The 24,511-nt window shown below is 37.7% G+C and overlaps 2 protein-coding genes across 3 annotated transcripts in view; both read right to left on the bottom strand.

Moving 5' to 3' along the window:
• Nucleotides 1-1,195: 1,195 nt before the first annotated feature.
• On the bottom strand, nt 1,196-4,000 carry cdx4 (caudal type homeobox 4). Its single transcript, XM_067518451.1, has 3 exons — nt 3,565-4,000; nt 2,181-2,326; nt 1,196-1,429 (listed from the first exon to the last, which is right to left on the bottom strand). The coding sequence occupies exons 1-3, from the start codon at nt 3,998-4,000 to the stop codon at nt 1,196-1,198; spliced, it is 816 nt and encodes a 271-aa protein (XP_067374552.1).
• A 9,904-nt stretch (nt 4,001-13,904) lies between these two features.
• The window catches only part of kdrl (kinase insert domain receptor like), a 40,879-nt gene continuing 30,272 nt past the window's right edge, over nt 13,905-24,511 (bottom strand). For both annotated transcript variants that reach the window (XM_067518141.1, XM_067518140.1), the window contains 6 exons: nt 23,814-23,913; nt 21,482-21,587; nt 20,123-20,247; nt 19,161-19,239; nt 18,432-18,535; nt 13,905-15,924 (listed from right to left, as the gene is read on the bottom strand). In XM_067518141.1, the coding sequence (XP_067374242.1) occupies nt 15,726-15,924; nt 18,432-18,535; nt 19,161-19,239; nt 20,123-20,247; nt 21,482-21,587; nt 23,814-23,913 (713 nt within the window). In that variant the 3' untranslated portion in view covers nt 13,905-15,725. The remainder of the gene's footprint in view (nt 15,925-18,431; nt 18,536-19,160; nt 19,240-20,122; nt 20,248-21,481; nt 21,588-23,813; nt 23,914-24,511) is intronic.

A 24,511-nucleotide genomic window follows, 5' to 3' on the forward strand; every position in this document is an offset into this window, starting at 1 on the left:
AGTAACAATGACAGATTGACTTTTTACACAATGTCTAAAAGTATAAGTTCTTTCTTTCTATCTGAGATAACAAACAATTAAACAAAGCTATGTAGGTTGCTCCATATAGTTCAGTTAGGGAAAGTCATCCTAAACCAGCGAGTCTAGCCACCTAAAATTTAACATGTTATCCAACTAAATACCCGTTAACCCTACAATGAACGGAAAAACGTAACCATCTCACAAATGTTACTTTGACCTCACTGTTGTTAGGACATGGGCTACCTGGCTAAAGCATAGACCAACATCCCTTTCCTTGTGTTACTGCAACCTCTTTAAACAATTGAATGTATTGAATGGAAGCTAGATTCACAAACATTTATTTTAAAAAATATATTTAAAAATATATATCTCCATACTGTAGGCTATCAGCCCCTGGCTTTCATGGTATGTTTTAAATGTGCAAAATCTGACAATTTCCGACAGAACTGATTGTATGTCTGACATGTATGCTTAACATATTTAGAGTTTGCATTTTAGGAGTACATAGTTATAATCATAACTAATGATAATACTATAAACCGATGAGTACTAATAATCCAAAAGGGCACATTATGGAAAAATGGCCTAAGCTCTAAATGAAGAAACCTTATGAAATGTGAAAGTCTGTATCAGTGAAAAACACTGTGACCTAAATATTGCTGAACTCAGATTTTTTTTTAAAACAAAGACAGGTTTACAGAAAAAAAACATTTTATTTACATTTTTGAACTTTGCCATCAAACGACCACCATTGTCATAAACAGCAGTTCCCCGCTTTACTAAAAATAAAATATCAATGATTTGTCGCGTTAATGCAGTCCGTCCATTGTCAGATGAGCTACAATCCGGTTTGAAACTTAATTAAAAGGTCCCTGAATTATTTTATTCACAAACACATACACTTCATCACATAAAAAATGATATTTATATCTCTTTAACTCACAGACAAATCGTTTAAGATTGAAACACTTCGTTCTTTTGGTTTTCAATCCCCACATATTAAATCTATTCTATAAAAAACAATATTTCAAGAGCCTCCAGCATTTCTTTTCTATAAATCAAATATTTATCCACATCTTTGTCCCTCAGGACGTGAGTTCAGATCCTCTGGCTGCAGTGTCCTGTCAGCATGTCGGAGTGCTCAGTTTTGTTACTAATGGTCCAGAAAGATGTTTTACTGTGTCACAGTCACTTGCTGTATATTCCTGATAGATGGCAAGGTGTTCATTCCCTGTGGGGGGTACAGAGAGCCGTGGATGTCCGTGGGGCTGAGGGAACCCGGCATCGGCAGGGGGCTCACTGAACCTGGATCACTGTGTACAGACCCCCCGCTGCCGTCAGAAATCCCCATCTTCTTCTTAATCAGTTTCCTCTCTTTAGCTCTGCGGTTCTGAAACCATATTTTTACCTGCAAAGGATCAAGAAAATAAATGAAATTACTGTTGTGGGTTGTGGACTAACTAAGTCGATCTCCATGTTACTGAAGTAAAATAAGCTTATAGACAAAGTAGAAACAATAAATAAAATCCCCAGAATAACATTAGCCACGTAAAAATGAAAAAAATAATTAATGACAACAATCAGTTACAAATGTATATTTAAGGTGTCTTCTTTATGTCCATTCCAAAATAAAACAAAAAACAAAGTAATTAACAGAAGAGCCTATCAACAGAAATACACGACATATTAACGACATATTAATTACAATAATCTAGTACAATTATCATGTTTTCATAACGTATTATTATAACGTATAGTCATTTCATTATTAAAAATATAAAATCCATATACACCCATCATATTTCTAAATATTTTCAAATACTTAGCGCATTTGAAAATATGACGGATTAAAAATATACTTATAATACTTATACTTAATATACTTAAGATTATATGTGTATAGAACATTCAATATGTAGTGTAATAATAATAATGAATTTATTGGTCAAATTTGGAACAATGAGCTAAAAATAAATAGAATCAGTATGTATATCGAAGTTAAAATATCCAAATATGTTTCTGTCTCCTTATTGCAAATATTTACAGCCTAAAACCTTATTTTAATGATACTTGGCACAGTTTCTATAGGCTTCATTTTGTAGTTGATAGATGTGAAAACAAATGTGCGTGATGTCCAATACTGCTTACACAAAACGTACCTGTCTTTCCGATAGACCGAGGTTAACAGCCAGTTCAGATTTCCTCCTGATGGTGATGTATCTGTTAAAATGAAACTCCTTCTCCAGTTCCAGCCTCTGGTGGTCTGTGTACACTACCCTGTATTTCTCCTTCGTTCTTGTTTTACCTGTAAAGGTGACAAAAAAGAAACACTGATGATTTTTTCCCCTCATGATGATTTGCTAGCAGTGAAGTGGCTGAACTGGAAGATTTACGCAGAGGAGGCTGCATGTCAGGACCGGCCTATCTGCACATGGCATGTATATTAGCTGTGTCTTAAATCTGCATCTCTTTGCTTTGTCTACAGATACGCAAATTGGGCTTTTTGATCTTGATTTAATGACAACTGAATTTCAAACAGCCACCAGTCAGATCCTCCGGTGACGAGTTTGAAAGAAATGTACGACACAGAAGATAAAACAAACATCTCCAGGAACTGTAGAAATAAAACTTTTTGGAGGAAAATACTTTCACACCTCATGAACACTTTCTCAGGCATATTATTAGAGTGCATGTCAACTTATTATAAAACGAAATGACTGGTGGACACACGTTTCTACTCAAAATTAAAAGTCAGTTTATTTAAAAAATATAGATAGTGATTCATATAGTAGGACTGTTTTTTCGTGGGCAACATGATTTAAAATTTTGGATCTGAAGCTGTCATTTCTACACCTACAGTTTGTAGCTGCCGTTCCACTTTTGAGACTTTAGCTGTGAAAAAAACATTAGTCTTTCCGGCAATATACCTCTTGAGGAAGGGAGGTTGGTGCATATCAAAGTGAAGAGGTGTTGGAAGCAAAGGCCACCGCCTGGATATGACGGATAACACTCAACACACCAAACAATGTGACAGTGAAGCCGACCTCACATCTCCAGGAATAATGACATTAACATCACAACTGCGCCTGGCGCCCATTGCTCTCAAACTTAAATTTTAATTTCCATCACAGGATAGAGCAGAGTAGACTGAGCTGTCGGCTAATTTTTGCATCACGAGAAATGAAAATAATCTATACATCCAGTTTGTTATTATCTATAGATCTCTTTATTTGTATCTCTTTCTGTTAACATTTCACACTTGTGTAAGGGAAAATGCAGTCCGCATGAGGAAAGTGTCACAGGGTCAGTCTCCTTCTGTTACTTAGCACTTTTAACTTAACAGTACATTTGGCCTGTTGATGATTCGATGTTCATTTGATTAAACAAATTCAACATAAACATGTATTTTACACGACTCAAAATGACAGAAAACATAATTAACATTCCTGCGCACAAACTTAATGAGAAACAATTAAATGCACAAATCACCTATGATTATTATACACACTCGTCACCATATTGGAGCACAGTGTTTGAACTCACCTGTTGAAGATGATTGAGCAGTTTTGCTCATCCACTGGTATGAATTGCGTCTTTCTCTGTCAGGGGACAGTTGTGCAACAGTAACATTTTCCGGCGGCGGCTGTAACACCGAGGAACCTGGAGGATGCATATGACTGTACTCAGATGAGCAATAAGGAACTTGTCCAGGAGATGAGTTGTTCATGGGTGTAGGGATTGTATTAGGCGGTCCTAGACTATATGCACCCCAATCCTCCCGTGGGGCGCCATATGTAGGTCCCCAACTCCCCGCAGACTGAGCGTGAGTATCCATGCTTGGCACATGATGGTATCCAGAAAAGTCGGCGTACTGTGGTGTAGAAACAAAGTTCTGAGGAGGCAGATTGATGCTCGATCTTCTCACAGGCCCTTGGTGATACATGCCGCTTTCTTTATCCAGTAGGTATCCCATATACATGATTTGCACAAAAAACAATTGGATGTTGTTAAGACAGCAAACCGGTGATGTGGCCTGTTTTAAGGCGACATTGCTGCCCTGGTGCTGTTAAAAACAATCCTTCCGCCGTTTATAGTCCAGAAATGTTCCCCAACTGAAATGCAACGTAGTTCCCAGTCTCTGTCCAGTCTCACATGATGTGGCTCAGTTGACAAGATGATAGAGGTATACTACGGCCTGTCCTGACGTCAGCCAACCTCTCAAGATTTGCATCCAAATGAGAGTGAGAGGTGCTGTGGGCCCAGCTGTCCCCTTGCCTCTGTCCCGTAGCGCGTCGTCACCTGACAGTGGGCCTATCCTGAGCACGAGTTCTCCCCTCCATGAATAAATTAACACCACGGCCTATCGCCTGCACATGCTGCAATAAACTAAAGCAGCGTCCACAAATGCATTAAAAACGAAAGGCCAGTGAGTGATTGCGCACAAATATGTTTTACTATGTGACTTTTTCTAACAGCATAAGTACAATATCATATCAGTTTAACTTAATGACACGTAACTTAGTTGTAGCCCAAAGCAGTGACCTTAAGACATTATTTTTGGTGTTTCCCCAACTTCACTCAAAAGATCCAACATATTTAAGACCCCAGAGCAATGCACAAGTCCCATGAACCACGCTTCACACGTAAATACCATTTTATTTGTTAAGTTATTCACTTGCAAACGAGGTGCAAAGTATGAGAGACTTTTTTTCTTGAAGCAAGCGGGACCTTTCGTATTCCATGTTCACACCTCTAGGTCGCACTTCGCAGCTAATTCCGGTTACAAGGAAACTTCAACAACCCCCCACTGTGACAAACAGCCGCTTGCAAACACACAATTCACCACTGGCCGCTGAAATTTCAGCGATTTTTTTCACCAGTGACATTCCTTAAAGTTGATGTCCAGCCATATTTCACCAATCTCAGTGAATTAACCTCAAAAACCCACGTGGACACTCGCCCCAGCTCTATAAAACGCGCATCAATTCATTCCTGCCCCCCACGTTTCAAAGTATGTTTGCATTGTGCTTTTTCCAATAAGATTTAAAAATCAGTTCTGAGCTGTAGACGGCCCAGTGGGTCTGTATTGATCACATAATCAGACTTTCAGACTTTTTTTGTTTTAAGAAGCGCACACTACAGCTCATCTTTACATTTTCCTAAACATAAAGGCAGGTGTCAGTGAACTCATTTAAGAAAGATGATTAATAGATTAAAGTGCAAAAACATAGATGCTTTTAAACGTCTCTGAATCTTCTGTGTGTTCACAGTGGTTATGAGCCACTTGGCTTTTAGCAGTCAACGGCCACAAACTTCTTTAATGTGAACTCAATTTAGTATCTAAATGTCCTCATTTAGCCTGACATGTTTTCACTTTCTTTTCTTTTCTTTTTTTTTTGGTTTTGTTTTCTCATTCGGTTTGGAAGCTTCAACAGAAGTTTTATGACCGTGGTGCAATGTGCAACCGTAAGTTAAATAAAAAGAGGCTAAAAGAAAAATCAGAGGTTAAGATGAGACAGGTCAGGTGCTTATTAAATCAATTCACTGGGAAAACATATGGCTTTGATACATGATTTCATGAGTGCATCTATTGAATAACCCAATTATCTTGTTCTTTATTGTAGCTTCAACAATCCGTGGGTTGATTCACTGGTGTCCTCTTGTGGATTTTTGCAGAAATACAGTTGCTGGTGATTTTAGATTTGCCTGAACCAATCAGTGCAACTTTCACCAACAAACAAACCCTTACTGACTGTAACGATGGCAAATATATTCTTATATTCTTATATTTCTTATATTCTTATATTAGGGCTAAAATATAAGCAGGCTAAAATGCTAAAATGTTGACCATAATTTACAACCAATTTGAAAGAATTAATTAGAAAGACAAAAGTGTTTTCTCAAAGAAAACACATCTTTTAACAACTCCTTTAGAATAGAATTAGACCACGAATATTTTCCCATATTTTAGGTTCTTTCTGTGTTTTATTAGCAGGTGTATCAATCTTTGAACTTAGCACAAATACAAGGAACCTATAAATGAGATCTAATGTAAATAAGATTAAGAAAAACCCAGTAGCTTGTACTGGTGTTCAGCAATGCACGTTTCTCAACCAACAACAATTTGTGGTTTACAAACTGGGCTTTTTTCATCAATCTGCTTATAGCTACTAGTATTTGAGTCATGTAGGAAAATTTGTCTTATGTTCAATTGAGTTACCCTCACAGTATAGTTGAACATAAAACAAAATAACTTTATAATTATAATAGTGAATAATAGTGTTACTGACAATGAGTAAAAAAGGTCATATGAATAATCAGAGGAGGTTCCTGTGTTTGACTAATATTCATATTTTCTTGGCACACTTTTTGCTTGAAACTGTGTGATACTTTCTGTTTAAATTTACTAATGTTTACCTTTTCTTTTGAAACATTAGCCTCACACAGACCACCACCTTGTTGTTCTTCCCTTTTTCTAATTTTGAATTCTCTGGTTCTTAAAGATTATAAGGTCAATTTAAAGGAGAACATTATTTATGTAGCTCTGTGGTGACATGTCATGTTTCTGATTTTGCCTGATGTTTTGTTTTAAAGACTACACACAGTGGAGTTTGTGTGTTATTCAACAAGAACTGACTTTTCTAGGCTTAGAAATTCAGGATTGGGTTTCATTTGTTTACATTCTAATATTCTAGCTGTGTTTTTTTACACACCTCTTTACGGTAAAAGGGTTTGTAATGTAAGTATATCAAATTCCACTCAGTAATGGTTCCACTTGTTTACAATATCAACATCTATGCTTTTTAGTCAGAGTTTTAAATTCAGGTATGAGGTACATTTGGCTGAAGTACAGAAAACATGAACGAACTACGTGTGCATTCAGTAGGTGGCGCAGTTGGGTTATTTATGAACTGCGTTCTGCCCATGGACAAATTCAAGAGCTTATATACATTTAATAAACATTTCTACCACTAGTGGGACTCGTGCTGTGAATTCTATTACACCTGATTTTAAAAAGTACACTTATTGTAGAGTAAAACCCCCAGAAATACATAGATATGAAAATCTTTCGTCATTCTGTTTGTGTGCTTTTAGAACAGGCTGATAGTACTTTTGTACTTTTACTCAAGTGAAAAATGATCCATCAGTGCATATCTGTTTGAGGCTGCTTTAGCTTTTTCTTCCTCAGAATCCATAATGTTGCACAGATGTAAAGCTCAGTTTATTGAAACCTATGAAGTGTAGCGAAGTATTGACAAGGTGAGTGTGATACTTTCCAGAATATTTTGAAGGGCCATGTTGGGTTTTCACTGTACTGTTATAATAATGTGATTGTAAAACTTCAAACAAATTGTATAAGCCCTGAAAAAAACACAACCTTTGCACAAGCAATCCATCAGACAGAAATCACAAGTTATTATTTCAGTTCAGCTCTTCTCAATGTGGTCCACTTCTTTTAGAAAATGAAAACCTGAACTCTTGGTTTTAAGAAAGATATGTATTAGAAAGGGTTAAGAATAGCATAAAATACTTGGCATGGGTGCTGAGGAATTGAGGCATTCAGACAAAACATTTACACAGACAGATATTTTTTTTTAAACACAAATGGGAGCAGGCTCCGATCATAATTGTAATTGTTGCTTTTCAGTTTTTAGCCAGTTATGATATATATGTATAGCATCATTATTACAGAATTAAGTAGCACTTCTTACAGACATATATTTATTGTTCATACCAAGCTTTTACCTGCTTATCACTTTTGTGATTACAATATTTCTTTATAGTTTTTACTATCTACAAAAAAATCTCATTACATTGTTATCACTAAAATATGACCCTTCCCATTACTTTATTATTATTATTGATATAACCTATGAGGTTATATCAACAGAGTTGTACAGATACAGCAATGATATCACACAAAACTTCCCAGTAACCCATTCCAGTAATTGATGACATATTTCAGCTATTGCTTGCTATAGAGACATGCAAGCTATAATCAAATGCAACAGTGGGCAAATGTTCCACTTTGTACCTTTTTAGCTAAAACAGCTGTTACCAAGGCCACAAAATCCCACTGCAAATGGCTGGAGTAGAGCAAGTCTCAGTCAAAAGTATCAGCCTCTGCACAGCTTTAAATTGCTGTTGGCATGAAACAGGAGTGCCTGATGTCCTAGCTGTCACACAGGGCAGCAGGGTGGCCACTACAAGAACAGCAGAAAGACAATTCACACAAAGGAAACAACACAAACCAGATGTGGGCATGTGAGCTCTATAATAACCCCACCATGTTCACAAGAATTATGCCACTGTGGTTGCAGCATTTTTCCCAGGCCCTCTAGCACTCTATACACTCCTTACCCCCCAATAGAGAGGTAAACAATGGGGGCAAGTGGCTCAGCTGGTTTCACTGCACTTTTGCCTTTGGATGGGCATTGATGGATCTGGTACCTCCTGAGGGAGTGGGGCTGTCCTTTGGGAATTATTGAAAGTCAGACATGTATGTAGGGTCTGTGCAGCATGTGTAATCACTGAACCATAAAATGAAACCTTAAGTCAATATGATATTAGTCTGATTTCAGGAAACAACAAGAGTGGCAGAAGGAAAACATTTCCTTTTTCCTCCACTGGTATGTCAGCAAGTCCAATTCAAATTCAGACCAACATTATACGCTTTTTGAAGTTTTCGTAGAAAGTGTTTTAAGAGACCCAGTAAACTATTTCAACTTTGTTTGAAAGGCTAATTCAAAACACATGAGCTGATCAACCGAAATAAAATTCTGTTTTTTAATTTCCTGAAGTGAGTTTAAATTTTATGGAACTTCTGCAACAGATGCTCCTAGAACATTTCCCAGGAATAACACAGACATTGTTGACAGGTTGAATTTGACAGTGTGAGAGCATCTGCGCATGCCTTCCACACAGACACACACACACACACACACACACACCCTGCTCTCTACATGCCAAAGTGTCTATGGGCAAGACACTTAACCCCAAGTTGCTCCCGATGGGTCAGGTGAGCACCTTGCATGGCAGCCACTGCCATAGGTGTGTGTGGGTGAATGGGAATCAACATTGTAAAGTGCTTTGGATAAAAGTGCTATTTAAGTGGCCATTTACCAAGCAGTATTTACGTGAGAACTGTCCAGTCTGTGAAAGTCATGGCTATTAGCCTTTAGGTGTGTTCCCAGCTTTACTCACATTTAGTGGAGATCTTCCGAAGTTTCAGTTATTTAAGGTCAAAATTCTCTCTTTTATTACTTCTCTTCTATTGCAACTCACCACGGAAACATTGTGTATAACTAAAAGAGAGCATTTTATACCAACAATCTTAGACGATATCAAATTACACTTTTAATACATTTCTCCAAAGAACAGTGACTCTGGGTTTTGGTCAGCTCCACTCCCACTGAAAGGGCTTTTGTTTGATGGCCAATATAAATAGGAGGATTACAGGAAGTAAGACCCGGTCCGTGTTCAATATGTCTGGCTATTTAATATGGCTGAATGTTGTTTTAGGACACACTTGGAAAATGTTGACCTGTTCTTTAGGTACCCAGTCAAAACCAGACTTGGGAAATTCAAGTTACCTGACATGCATTCTACAATGGTTTTGTGATAAAAAACACAGTGTGTGAATTAGTATTTGCCTCTAGCACAACAAATCACTAATAGTTTACCACCTAACACACAGTACTACTAAAGATGAAGATGTTTAAACCTCTCCCTGCCCTGTGGTTTGTTTTTTTGCCCATGGAAACCAAAGAGGGGCTGTAGCCTCTTACAGAAGAGTCTTTATTTAGCTGTACGTGTTGTCAGTCCACTCTGCTATTTTGTTTGTTAAAGGTGGACTGAGGTTGGGGACAGTATCCGGTTCATTGTGCCGCATTTAGGTGAAAGGCGTGAACTTGGCCTAGCCAACATTCACCTTCTTGGGCAGGGGTCTGGGAACACCATTGCTTAGGCTGTTAAATGGGGAGGTGGGAACTTTTGTATTGGGTGGTCGATGGCCCCAAATAAGGGTATGATTTGAATGGAATGAAATCAGATTTAAAGGTGCACAGTTTCAGATTGTGGTTGGGTTTTTTGGGCAGAGTTTCAGAGGTGCTTGAATTAATTAAGGTGTATTTCTAAAGGATTAACAGTGTTTGCAGCTCTCTTTGCTTTCGGAAGAGGCTGTGGAAGTAGTCAAGGAAGGAGGGGAGGTGGGGGGGCATAAATTGTTAAATGAGGGAAACAAAAACAGGCTGCAGAGTGGGTGTGGTGGTTGATACAGAGTGGACATTTATGATTACGCCTTCTCCAGCTGTTGAAGTTTGGTACTCTGTACCACTTAATGACTGACCCAGTAGATCCCAAAGGAGGGGGGTGACTTTTGTGGACTATTCTAATTAGAGAACAAACACTTTACAGTCTCACATGCCATGTGAGAAGCTACTGAAGTAATTTTATTTACAGTATTTGCAGTATCTGATGCTCAGTGTTGAGTATTTCTCACTTGATCTTGTTTTGTTAATGAACCATTCAACAACAACTGCTGCTACTATCAACAGATTAAGATAAAATAAATAAATAAATAAAACCCCAAAAATGAAAAATGCAAATCAGGTGCACAACTATTTGTGATGTAGGATAAAATGTGGTACTAATTTTTGTGCCATTAAAACAGCTTGGGCCAGCAGATGACACTTATAAAACCATATGTAGGAATTCAAAATGCAGCATGAACATTTTTAAAAAATACAGCAAACACACCAAAGATCAAGAAAAGTGCAATATTCCATGCTCTTAAGACAAAGTTAGCAAACATGTCAGAAATGAAAACACATTTCTGTATATAACTATAATTCACGTACACGTCACACAATCTGTCTCCTGATTCTTTTTATAATGTGCTCAACCTAATAGTGAGAGGAAGAACCCCACTTCTTACTTGTGCAACTAAGGCAACATGCAATATGATACAGGATCACACTTGTGTTTTACTTGTAAATATGTCTTTAACAAAAATAATAACAAACACATTTCTTAAATATTAACAAAAATATGTATGCCATTACTGATATCAAATGGTGCTCTATATGCTGTAGTGTCATATTTCTAACAATACTGAATGGCTTTATTTAGATATTTGGCATAAATCTTTTACGAAAGCCTCTTCATGGCCCAATTCATGCAAAGTCCTGTCCTTATTTTGCCTGTGTGAAGAGAACTGTTTGTAGAAGCAGACGCACTAGTCTGTTTATTACTTAAGAAAAAAGAACACGGCAGTAAAGACCACCCTCCCCTTCCAACATCCTTCCCTTGTTTGTTTTAATCTGTTATTCTTGAAATAGTCCACATTGGAGGTTGTTGGCATTTATTTGGGTGTTGGCTGTTGTAATCTTGACCACTTACTTTACAGTAAATGCTAAATCCTGTGAGCGGAGACAGTGGAGGGTCCAACCTGTCTTGTGGCATGTGATCACCTCTGACACACCAAATACCGGTAACCAGGGACACTGCTCTCCCATAGGAAGCCTGATGTGTGGCGTCCTCCAGTCGCGATCAGGATGATTTTAAGTTCCTTCCTTTCCCATTCAGAGGGGCATTGTCCTGATGAACAGCCAGGCTGCCGACACCTTATCCCAGCAAGGATGTGACTCTCTCACAATCCAAGGAGCAGATGAGGGGCTGTGCACTGATAGCACAGTCCAAGCTACAAATGTGTCAGTGTCAAGTGGGAATAATCAAGGAGCATTTGACATGTAAATCAACACGGATGAAGTTAAGAATAGCCTGAAGAATCTGATTACTCTTTCTTGTGCCACTGTTTCCCATCATGGGACCCGGGACAATCTGAGGTCTTGTAAGTTAAATCTAAGAGGTCAGGAAATAAATCACAGAAAATTGAAAACTATGAAGTTCTGCAAGTCATTATTTAATTTGTCCCCTCTCTCTTTAAATTTCTTGCACAATATTACCTCTTCAATCCCTTAAAACTATTTAAATGCAAAAATCAGTGAATGGCTCTTTGCTTGTACTGCAGAAACTTCAAAAATAGTTAGACTAAACAATAATATAAACAAGCTCACACGCCTTAAAAGTTGAGCATCAATGACCATTTCTACTTATGAGTCACTGTGTTTAACAGAAAATATATTAGCCCATTTTCCATTATTTCCTTAATGATTGATGTATTGTTATTGTCAGAATTTTCTACTGAAATTTGTTTTTTTGCTCAAGTCACATAATTCAGAACAGTGAACAGTGAACCAACCAACATCATGCATACTAGAAACATTTATCAAATCAGACCTCATGGAAAAGTAGCTGCAGTGCAAACCTTCGGTATTAATCACTGAACCTAAACTCTGATTAACAGACCTGTGAGACAGTAAATTTTCTATTTGATGCTAGATGACATTTCCTCCAAAATAAAATATGTGAGGGGCCTGGTGTGATCTTACCAACTAGAGACAACATCCTTTTAGTGTATCTGAAAACTTGACTTAAGGTGAAGACAATTACCCTGCAAAGACACCATGCTGCATAACAATAAACAATAACACAAACTGAGCCTGATATTCAAGCTTCAGGGCATCACAATGGTGGAGAGGTTAGCGTGGCTGACTGGCAGAGGCCTTTCTATGAGGAGTTCAAGTGTTCTGCCTGTGTTTCTCCAGTTTCCTCCCAAACTCCAAAGACCTGCATCTTACGTTAATTGGTGACTCTAAATTCCTTGTAGTTGTATTTAAAAGTGAATGGTATCACAAAATCAAATGAGGATTAACTTCCTGTCAAATTATTTTTGGCCAATAAGAGCATTGGCTGAATTATATTAAAGTCTGGTGGAAAACCTAGGTAAAAGGCCCTAGTACAGGCTTGTCCCTGTGTCTTAATGTGTGTTTCAATGTTGCAGCTGCATCGTCTTTACTACAATTATATGCAAAATATTAAGAATCAAAGTTACTCTCATCCAACTTTGTGAGCTACTAATCCAAGGTTTTAATGACAGTTAGTGTTAACGCTACAGGATGGTAGTAAATGGTACCATACATCATTGGGACATGTGAGGTTTTCCACATTTGAAATTAGGTGAGGGTCTGATGAAAGATTGGTTGCCTCACAAGTACAAGCTTAATAGCAGATGCTTTCAAATTAGAAGCAGTCAGGTTATTTGGTCTGATGGAGATGTTTAAAAGTGCTTTTCACCTGTTCAACAAGGATTTCAATTCTATTAAAAAACATATCAACAGCTAACTTTTTAATAATTTACCAGTCATTCCCTTCATTCTTTATTTTAGGATTACTCATTTAAAAAAAAAACATTTCTATCTGTAGGTCCTTGAGGAACATCAGGAAAGTTCATTAACCACAGCAGATCATTAATCTGCAGTTTAATTTGGCACAGTTTTCACACCCTTACTGACACAACCCTCCCCAATTTCTAATTGCTTGGGACCAGCACTGCGCAGCTGGGGGTGGGCTGTTGGGGGTTCAGTGTCTTACCTAGGGGCACTTAGACAGGTGGTCGGGAAGAGCAGGGTGCAAACCTTCGACCCAATGGTTGGTGGGAGGCCACTCTCACAACTGAGCCACTGCCGCCCCATTAATTATGTAGATAATTTGCCTCATTGAGTGAAGCCCTGACACCATAATTAATCAATATTTTCATTAAAACAAATCCAAAACAAAAATCTGTGAATAATGAAAATGAATGTCTCTATTAAATTGCAAGATAAACCCTCAATAAAAGAACCACTTCATTCTTAACCACAAATGACAACCTCATGGTGGTGCTAAAAAACGTGTCTAGGATTCAACTTAGAGAAAAAATAAATACAATGCATGTGTTTCTTATATAACAATTACAAGGAATTATGAGTCAAGTCTGGAAGTAATTTATAAATATATAGATTCATTTATTTACTTCAAATGCTCAGGTAACAGTGTTGGGGAACATTACTTTTATTAAATTGCATACACATTTTGAATGTTATTGTGATAGCAGTAACTAAAATGATAAACCAAGATGAAATTCTAATACGGAATTGTAATGCGTAAACATGGTGTTAGGACTACAAGAAATAATACCACAAACACAGCAAATGTTAATTTCCTATGCACGACAGTTAAATAAAACATAACATGAGATATATCTAAGAACACAAGCCTAAAAACTATACAATAATATACCTTTAGAATACAAATTTATACTTAATATAAAGTATCAGTGCATAACCTCTTCCTGTCCATATAAACAAAACAAATTGGCTGACAGTTGAAACAAATCATTCAAATATTCACTTTATACTGTAGCTTACACAAATATTGTTTTCTTTAGTGGTCAACAAGTCCAAACAACCAACTGCATTAGTAACAGATGTGTGTTTACAGAATTACATGGGTGTAAAGGAAGGTTCGGCACACAATACATCCTGTCTTACAATTAAAAACAAAATGATATTTTAAGAATTTTTTAAAAACAAGCAGATTTTAATATTAACACTGGGAACCAGACTGGTGTGAACTTCCTGTAGCCTGGCCAACAAGCTTTGCTAACACTAAGAGGAAGTATGGAAAATATCCACATGCATGGTTCAGCAAATTGTTCAGCTTTACTTTCAGTAAATACAGCAGCACAAACATTTTAAGTCTGGAATTAAACCCTGATATATACATATGGATATCAGGGAGAATGAGTGGGAAAACCCTTTAGCTTACTTTTAAATACTGAACGAATCTAAAGGAATAAACAGAAGTGGATTACTAAGTGACAGCGTTAATAAACACACAATTCACACCAATGAACCAAAACATTAATACCACCAGGTAGTCGTGCTGGACAGGGTTCAGCTTAGGAAACATTTAATGTTGACATGATTGAGGGGTGTCAAAACACTCACTGTGTCACAACTTGCTGCATTTGGGGCCGTCCAGCTGCAGACTGGTCAGAGTGCCCGGCTTGACCCCTGTCCCCTGTTTGCTGATATACTTTTAAAAAATACTTTTCATTACCAGATGAGGACAGGAGGAGGAAACCACGTATACAGTAAGTGTTCATTTAAATGCCTTCCTCTAATGTTATATTTCAAGCTGCCCAATCTTAATTCCATCTCTACCCTGTTTGCTCCATTAACCTGTGATTTTCCATAAAGTAGAGACCTTAGAAACAACCACCAAAACATAAGACAACTCTCCTCTGTTTCTGGGTCGACCTGAAGTAAACGAGCAGTTATTAATTAAAGCACCTTCATGGACAAAATTATGTTAATTACTTTGTAGTTTCAAATTAAAAATCAAAGCTTTGAATATAAACTTAAAACATACAAATATCCTCTTTTCCTTATTCTTCATTTTTGAAGAGTGCAGTTGGTTCAGATCTGCGGCAAAGTTATCAGGGTTTGTTTTCACAGTAGATCAAAGAAATACCCGAGTCTCTTTTCAGCTGTTTGACTTATCACAGTGAATGTGGAATAGACCAGCAGCATTAACATCAGCCTTCTTATAAAAACTGGAATCCACTGTCTGCAAGTTTCCTTGTTTTGCACAGCAGGTGCCTTAACAACTGGAGGATGCAGACATGGTTTCTAACAATTTTCATAGGGAATGTGTTTTCCTCTCAAATGCTGCAAAACAGTCCAGAGATAAGAGTTAAAACAGAGGAGCACAAAGGAAAGTCCTTGAGGCTGTCCATCAGGTTCTTTACGAGCAGGATGTTACACAGGAGGGGTGGAGTAGCGCACAACATAGTTGTAGTCTGGGGGTGGGCTGTGACACTCCAAGCTGGCATCCAGAGCTGAGTCATCCAGAGTCGAGTCATCCAGGCTGAAGTCTAAAGAGGGGACTGTGGGCGGGTACTTCTCCTTCTCTGTGTCACTTAAGACAGACTCTTTACTCTTACTCACTGCCTTCATCCTGAAAACACACAAACATCTGACATAAATACACCTGGGAAGTGTCACCAGGCTATTCACAAACTTAATTTAAAGCAATGGATAATGGACAAATTAACATGCTCGCACACTAAGACCTTCCTGATTAAAAACAAAACACACAAGTGTGAGAGGGCACCCAGTTGACATTCTGACTAAATGATGACACAGTACTCAAATTTGTCCTCAACATTTAAACAATATTTAAAGTGTGAATGCATTAACTTAGAATAAATTAAGTCAATTCAATTGGTAGAGCAGTTATCCATGAACCTCAGGATCAGTGGTTTGACTCCCACTCCTCCTGGGTACATGCTAAAGTGTCCCTGGGCAAGACATTGAACCCTAAAGTTGTCCTGGGTGATTCACTTTGGAGAAAAGCATGTGCTAAATAAAAAATTGTTATTGTAACTTTTTGTAGAAAAAAGAAGATCACCGTAAAAAGAGGGGAACTGTTATGGCCAGTTTGTGACTGGTAAACAACCAGATGGGCACAAAGCGGTTTGTTTTGATATTTATTGTGAAGCTGTATATAATCAGGCGAACCGTTCCTCATTCATCTATGATGTAATCAATCATCCTGAGCTTTTCTGCTTCAGTTGATGATCGGAGTATGAGTAATTGCCTTTTATTTTCTTCAGAGGTTGCTATGGCATTCCAGAGCTCCTTTCTCAAGGCCAAAGGGTCAGAGCCCAGTGGGGGTAAGTGACGCTGCTGCAGTGGAATGCTATCCTGATGAATAAGTACCTGGTAAACTGGGCATCAAAATTAGTTGCACAATAGCAATGTGTTGATTCGCAAATGCCAAGCACAAGATGGGGATACAATTAACAATTGAACAACAGGAAACACAGATGAGTCTGAGTCAGAAACAACACTTTAACCCTTTAACCTTCTCTCTGAAGTGATTAGTAGATTGTTTAAATCAGTTTCTGAGCAGACATGTGGAAACATCTGGGGTTTCAGTTTCAAATGCAAATATATAAGTTTGTGTTCTTAGTCATCTGTTATGGTAAAAATCAATTTGTTTGGGGTTTCATTGTGTTTATTTACACATATTTGCCGCAAAAATCTGTAGGTGTTCTGTATCCTTAAACAGTCAATTTGGAAAGTTAAAACTTCCCTAAAAAACCTTTTAAAGGGAAAGAGTGGAAAACCCCTCAGGAAGTACACATCAGCAACAGAGAAGGGATCTCTGTAAAAATTTAAAAAAAATCTAAAGCTCACCTACATCATTGCTGAGGCAACTTCCTAAATATACTGTTCAATCAAATAAAAGAGCGGTGGTGAAGGCAGAGGGAGTAGCAGGTGGATGTCGACTTAACAAAAGAACTCCAGGCCTAACAGGAAAGTCCCTTATAAACCCTCCTAAATTCAAGGGATGCAGTGACTGAGGAGTTGCCCAGCAAGAAAGTATATTGTATATTCTCTGCATGCCTGGTATGATTTTTTTAAGTTTTGCTGACGGCTTATGACACACGCAGGCTTGTAATAAATCTTGTTGTTGGTTATTAGCTACTCTTTGTATGTTTGCAGAAGTGCTTTTAGTGAGATTCAATACAAATAAAATAAATTCAATACAGTGCTTCAGAGAGTTTGCTAAAGATGTCACATAAGATATTTAGCAGTTATTTACATGTTAAAATCTAATCATTTATAAGTGGTTTTATGTTGTTTTTACAGAAATGTAACATAGATTTGGAAACATGAATATTTGACAGTGGTATTTATTGCTTTAATTTATTGCTTCTAGCAAATCTTTTCCATGTAAGCAACAGTACTTTGAAGGAGTATTAATAACAGAATAATACTCAAAGGTTAAGGTGCAATTACGGAGTTCAGAGGTTTGACCATGTGTATTAACCCTGCTTCTGAGCTGCCTTAATCTTTAAGCTTTAGGTGCCTACAGAGACCCTCATAAGAAGAGATTTACATTTGACACACATTTGACTTTAACCTATTAAGTGAAGCCATATTGTCTCAGTGTTAAAGACATCAAAAGATTCACAGGATTTTTGAGTATAGCCTGTATACGGCACTCTGTCCAGATTATATATGTTTCCTAGTTACTCAGGATCGTATCAAAGCAGAGAGCCATGGCTCATAAGTTGAAACAGCCTGGGAGGTAGCTCATTCAGGACTCGTTTGGTGAAGACAAAGAGTGTGAGAGATTTAGTGTGCGCTCCTAAAACAGCCAAACATCAAGTGATGCTTTCACTCTGCTTTTGTGCTTTTGTACCTTCAAAACTTTTCCCTCCCACTACTCTTTTGTGTCTTTCACATACGGCTTCTTGGGGAAAAAAGGGAAAACTAGCCGCTAAATTCTTTTTAAAGCAGAAGAAACTTGTGTGTTGTATGACAGTCATAGTGTCTACATTCCAGCACAGCAGGTGGGTGTCCTAGCTGGCATTTTGCAGTCTCTTCCAGTGTGTTTGTACGTGCTTATGTGCCACTTGCAAGGAGACGTGCTGTGTTTTGTAGTGTACGTACGCCAGAGCCATGATACTCAGAGGTCGCCCCGCCAATGATTCAAGGTGCTTCAGTGTCTTCATGTTGTCAGATGAGAGACCCATCCCACTGTCTGAATGACCACCCTGATGATGATGGAGACATAGACACATTGCACAATTAATATATCCCGAGTCACCTTTATTCAATATATTGGGCAAGTATAATTAGTAAGTGATTAAACATTATTTCTAGGAGCAAACAGAATAATAAATTAAGCCTGATTTCAGCCTGATTATTAGCTAAAGCAGTTTTAAAAGAGTTTTGGGAAGAGCTGACATTTCTGATATTTTTGGATGACTAACGACAAGGTATGAGCCAAAAAACAACCCCTACATTTCTTTCTAAATGATTTACATTAGCTGTCTACGGTCAACACAAGGGCTGATTCCATTTGCAAAACGTTTTAATTGATAAGTATTTAATTAGGATTAAATAACATATCAAATGATAGGGTGCACTGTTGGTGTGACAAATAATACAACCAAATGAAAACAGAACTAAGTTTCATGGGAAAGAAATGAAATAATCACCAAAGATTATATGGATTTTAGTATTTATTTTAAAGTTGTACTTTGGTCAATTTCAGTTTTTTTAACTGTACTTGTAAAATGTATTTACAAAGGTAACAAAAAATGACATAAATTAAATGCTCAGTTTCGGAAAAGCACATATTCTGCTTCTGGATTATTTGCTGAATTAATAACTCACCCCATGGTTTTCATTCGTTCCATTCTCTATGGTAACCTCGTCGAAGGTTTTCACACTAAAAGGACGGATCTTTATGTTCCTAGCAAAAAAAAAAAAACCAATTTCCACGATTAGACCATAAAAAACGGGAACATTTTTCTTTTCAGGGAAGCCTTTGAATACACTAGAGGCTAAGAAGGCAAAGTTCACTTACAAAACCACAGGAATTTAATCACTTAGATCAACAATGTTCAGCATCTGTGACATTGTACTTTGAAAATACATCTTGTTTACTTTGCCTTTCAACACTCAGAGGATAAAGCAACTACTTAATTTGGCTTAAGGGTTAACTCTTTACTGCTTTTCAACACCCCCTCCACATATCCACTTGGAGGACCTGTGAAAACCTGAGAGCTTAACAAATATTATTTTAAGTGGACATAAATGTTGAGGCAGGCTCTATGTTTTCTGAGGAAAATTCCTCACAAGACCACAATACTCAAAGCTCTCTGGTCATCAGGCTCTCTTGGATATGTTTCTTATCACGTGCCAATCAGGTCTCTTTTTGTTCTTATGTCAGACCTGAAATTCTCCTGCTAGAGTTTAGTCTGAGTGCTGAAGAAACAATAACTAGTTTAGATATTATTCCTTTGCAAAACAGACTGTTTGTCTTTAATGGTCTAAGGACTGGTTATATGCCACATATGTTATATGTGACTGGCCAAGATAAAAGGGTTCTTTGAGCTAACTACTAATGTGTCCACAAACTAAGACACTAGTTGTTGATGTTTACCTGGTACTACTGTGTAGGCAGGCTAAATACCTCCACTGTTATACTCACTGACTTTGCCATCCCATGAGCAAAGATTCTAGAATGCCTACATAATTACATACATAAATAAATACATAAATACATAAATACATACATTTTTAAGTATGCATTTATTGCAAATTATCCATTGCACAATGATTCATGTTCTTACCAAGTGCCCCCTGAGTCGCGGTGAGAGACGGCTCGTGTGGGTGTCTCTTCAGATGGCATATTGGTGGATTGGTCTCCTGCGTTGGCCAGCAGAGCAGTGTTGATGGGTATGTAATGTTTCCCTTCCTAAAGCAACCAATCAGAGACATAACATCTAAGAGATCAGCCTTATGCTTCAATGATGCAAATTACAGAGAGCTAGGTCAAGGCTTAGGGCACGTTATACAAACACAGACATCCACAGGTCATGGCAAGCTGCCAAACAAATTAAAGTCATGAAGAATAAATGCAATATAATGATCAAGACGTTGAAGGAGGAGTCATTGCCCATGACCAGCTATCCTGCATTGTAACAATACCTTTATTGATGACATTAAAACCCCTCCACTGTTTTTTTTTCTTCTCATGATGATAGCTTTCAAAGCCTTATTTGTAATGCAACATGCTGTAGTTTTCATCTTGTTGAATGTGAAACCTTATTTTTAGCGTGTATTTCTTCACATGAAGATACAATCAAATTTTGACTTTGCACTAGTAGTAATATATAATTCGTTTTTCTTCATGTAACTATCTGTCTGGAGTAATGTACAATCGGGAAACGAAGCCTGTCTCAGGAACAGGCCTTTTAGATTCTGCTATGTGAAAATAATGGGGTCTTTTCAAGCACATTTTTTTATCATCTATTGATAGCTGACCTTTAACTGCCCCTCTTTCTTAGGTTTCCATTCATCTGTTTCAGAAGCATCTTGATATCATTTAACCAGAAAATCTGTGCCTTTGTATGGCCACCCAAAAAGAAAAGTGCACACATTCATTTGTTGAAAAAAAGGGGAGACTGAAAGGAACCTACGGACAGTAAAACCCAGTCCAAAATGTGGTAGACCTGAAGAGATCAGAATAGAGATAAAGCTTACTCAACCAAATCATTAGTAAGACAAAAAGAGTAGCAAAACATTTTTTTGCATTTTAAATTCTATACTTTCCTAATGATTATGATGCACCGTGTGTATAGTTTGCTTTGATCTACTCATGACAAAAGGCAAGAAAAACACAGCAAGAGAAATTTGATCTTACATGACATAATAGGAATGAATATAAATTGCACTCAGTCAAGATCCTGTGTCAGGTCTCACGTTTTATTCACAGCGCAGTGTAAAGACACTATATGGCCAGGGTTCCCACAGTATGTGGTGATATAACTTGAAATATAACTTTGTTTCAGTATATGTCACATTCCGATAAATTAATTTTGCCATAAACCATTGCCATAGTAATCCCTTCATTCTTGCTGTTGCTGATACAAAACTAGTATAGTGACTGAAATTTTAGACAATATGCTTCATATATGATGCATTCATACCTGTTGCACACTGGCCTGAAGCAGATCGCCAAGCCTTTCCACCAGCTCGGTAAAGGTCGGTCGCTCCTGTGGCTGCCCCTGCCAGCAATCCAACATGGTCTGATATCTACAAGCACAAGAATACATCTCTGAACAGTGAGAAACATTCACAAGTTTTCAGCATACAGGACAGACATTCATAAAAAAATCCAGCATGACAGAATTGATGTATGGTAAAAGGTTAATATATTTGTGCAAAAACATTTGACAATTTCCACAAAATACGACTATCCTCAGGACTGGTCATCCTGCGTCTTTTACTTAATCTTCAATAAACCACTTCTGGTCATTTGTTCTTTATTTTCAGGTGATCCTAAACCTCTGGGGAATAATAACCTAGTGTCTGATTCTCTCTGGGTTTTTGTGTGAAGACCAGTTACTTCACACAGCCTCAGTCGTATCTCTGACAAGCTGTCAACATCTCCGCTTCTGTGAGAAGACTCAAAGCTGTATGTGAGTGTCAACCACAGTGGTCTGTCTCATTTTATGTAGGAATTTTGGAAACAGAGCCCCATGGCTACTGTTTAAATTACGCTCACAGCATGTTGCTGATTGGGATCAGTTGATGATGGATCCCCATGCGTTTCTTTTGCAGAACTGCCACATTCCCCAAAGAAATCTTCAGTTTAAGGTAAATAGGAATTTTATGATTCCCTTTTAGGATCATATTTAGGCAGTCTCATGTTTTAGGCTTTAGACTTAAAAAAACCATATGGTTTGTTACCGCTGTACTGTTTTCAGTTCTCTGATCGCTCCTCTTGTTCATGTGTTTGTTCGCGGGGTATCTAGTGCTATCTTCTGCACAGTAATGAGCAAGGAGTATACTTTTCCAGGTGTTAGCACTCCTAACGGTGACAGGATGTGAAGCGCATGATCACAGCCTTTATGCATATCATTGAGAAGGGAAGTAGACACATTGTATGACTATACAGTTTAAACCACATTTCCTGCCTGGTCCCTAATGAGAATAAATAGCCTGTCCCCACATGTTTGGGGTCTTAAGAGAGTGGAGGTGGGGGTGAACTGCAGTGGGGCATTCTGTTGAACTGAGCCACTTTGTCCAGTTGGACAAGTGTGGTAAGTTGGGAAGTGAGTATCCTATTTATTGTCCTCAGCTCTCTGAGGAGCATCTGAAAAATTCCTCTACAGTGTATGAACATTCCTGTTAAATCAATGCTGCATTTACAAAAAGTAATTGCTCAGCACTGCCTAGAAGGTTTCTATTGTTCGTACATGATAAATTTGGAGCAAGGGTCAAGGTGTCAAAACCAAGGCTTTCAGATGTGATCACTTGCAGACATTTCTGACTGCATACTAGGTTTCTCATTTGCCCAAATATATCAGCAAGTTTTTATCTTGAGTTTATTTAGAGACAAGCCTCACAGTCTCAAGCATGCAAAATATAGAATTTGGGAGCTCTATTTTCTTCATTAGACTGCCTAAACTGCAATGGAAAGTACAGCAAATTGTTGGCACCACTGCGTCTGCCTCTACAGATCTTCTGGTCTGACTAAAACCTACAATCTGGGTTAGATTTTGTGTATAGGTTACAATCACAATCTCCTTTGCAACACTGATAAATTCATTCAGTTAGTTTTGCTTGGCACAAATTGTTTTAAATCTCTGGATATTTTGAAACCACATCATTATTTAACAGAAGTGCAGCAACAGGCTTTCAAAACAATTAAGAACTGCAGAGTCTGATCATATGAGTGATTTTAAATAAAAGCCAGACGCAATGTAGGAACACATGTTAGGGTGAGACTCAGTTGTAGAGCTGAGACTGTGATCTCAGCGGCAAGGAGAGCCAGAACCTCAGTTTGAAAAAATCTTTTTTTCTCTCTTAACTAGGAGAACTTGGATCCCAGACATGACATATAGTTACATTTATGTCAGCCAGAAATTCTTCAAAGAATATTCTTTATGCTTACTACTGCGGAGCTAAGCAGCAGCTAATGTTTCTCTCTGCATTATTCAGACCAGGATTGCCCACGATTCTTATCAGGCACCCTTGACCTGCAAATGCAACTACGAAGTGCCGGCTAGGAGTAAAAAGGCTTCATTCACTATAGAAAAGATTTAAACTGAATAATAGATTAGTGACATATGCCTTGTTTTCATGACTAATTATGAAATATTCTAGTTTTTCCAAGAAATATAAACAATAAAATGTTTAAATTCCTAAACTGCAGCACAGTCTGTTTGACTTTTATTCCTTTGAAGTGAACTGCTCGCATGTGCCCTTTTACTTAGGTTAGTTGTTTACAGAAGCATAGTTTATAGGAATTCTTACATTTCAGAGGAAGAGTATTCTGGTGCTCTCATCCTGGTCCCCTCTTTCAGTCTGCAGCAAAATTCTTCATCAATTTGGACACCGGGGTATGGGGAGGCACCTGGGAGAAGTAAAATCCAAAAAAAGAAATGAGGGGGAGAGGCTCATTGCAAAGTTAATTGTTGTGCATAAAAAATATGGCCATAAAAGTAGCATTGACAAGTATGTGCAGAGTGGGGTAAAATGGAAAAAAGGAGACCACTGAGAACTGCAGTCAGATGGACGATGCAAACGACATTAGATTATTTTCAAGTTGGTAAAATTGAATACCTTACAATGTTTATCGGAGTGAGAAATTTTTGTTCCAAATGATAGATGATGCAACTTCTGGCCATTTGGGGGATACAGTAAGTGTGTGATGTCACATTGAACAAGAATCTGGTGAATGTATCATTTTGCAAATAAAAGGGAACCACCATAAATTTTATTTATTGTTGAAGTTTGATGTTTGTAATAAAACTAAATTAGAGCCAAAGCTCCCTGTGAAAATACAGCAATACACTGAACCAACTTTTAGCCACAACCACAGTATAACAATTGGTGTGTAAAACATACAGGGACTGGACTTTGAAGGATTCTTGTCACTCCCTGTAAAGTAAATTTGAATTAACTTCTTTAAAACTGTAACAACACTACAGCCAACAATACAAAATACTGAG

This window comes from Channa argus, chromosome 10, assembly GCF_033026475.1.
Source record: "Channa argus isolate prfri chromosome 10, Channa argus male v1.0, whole genome shotgun sequence".
In the NCBI taxonomy this organism is placed as follows: domain Eukaryota; kingdom Metazoa; phylum Chordata; class Actinopteri; order Anabantiformes; family Channidae; genus Channa; species Channa argus.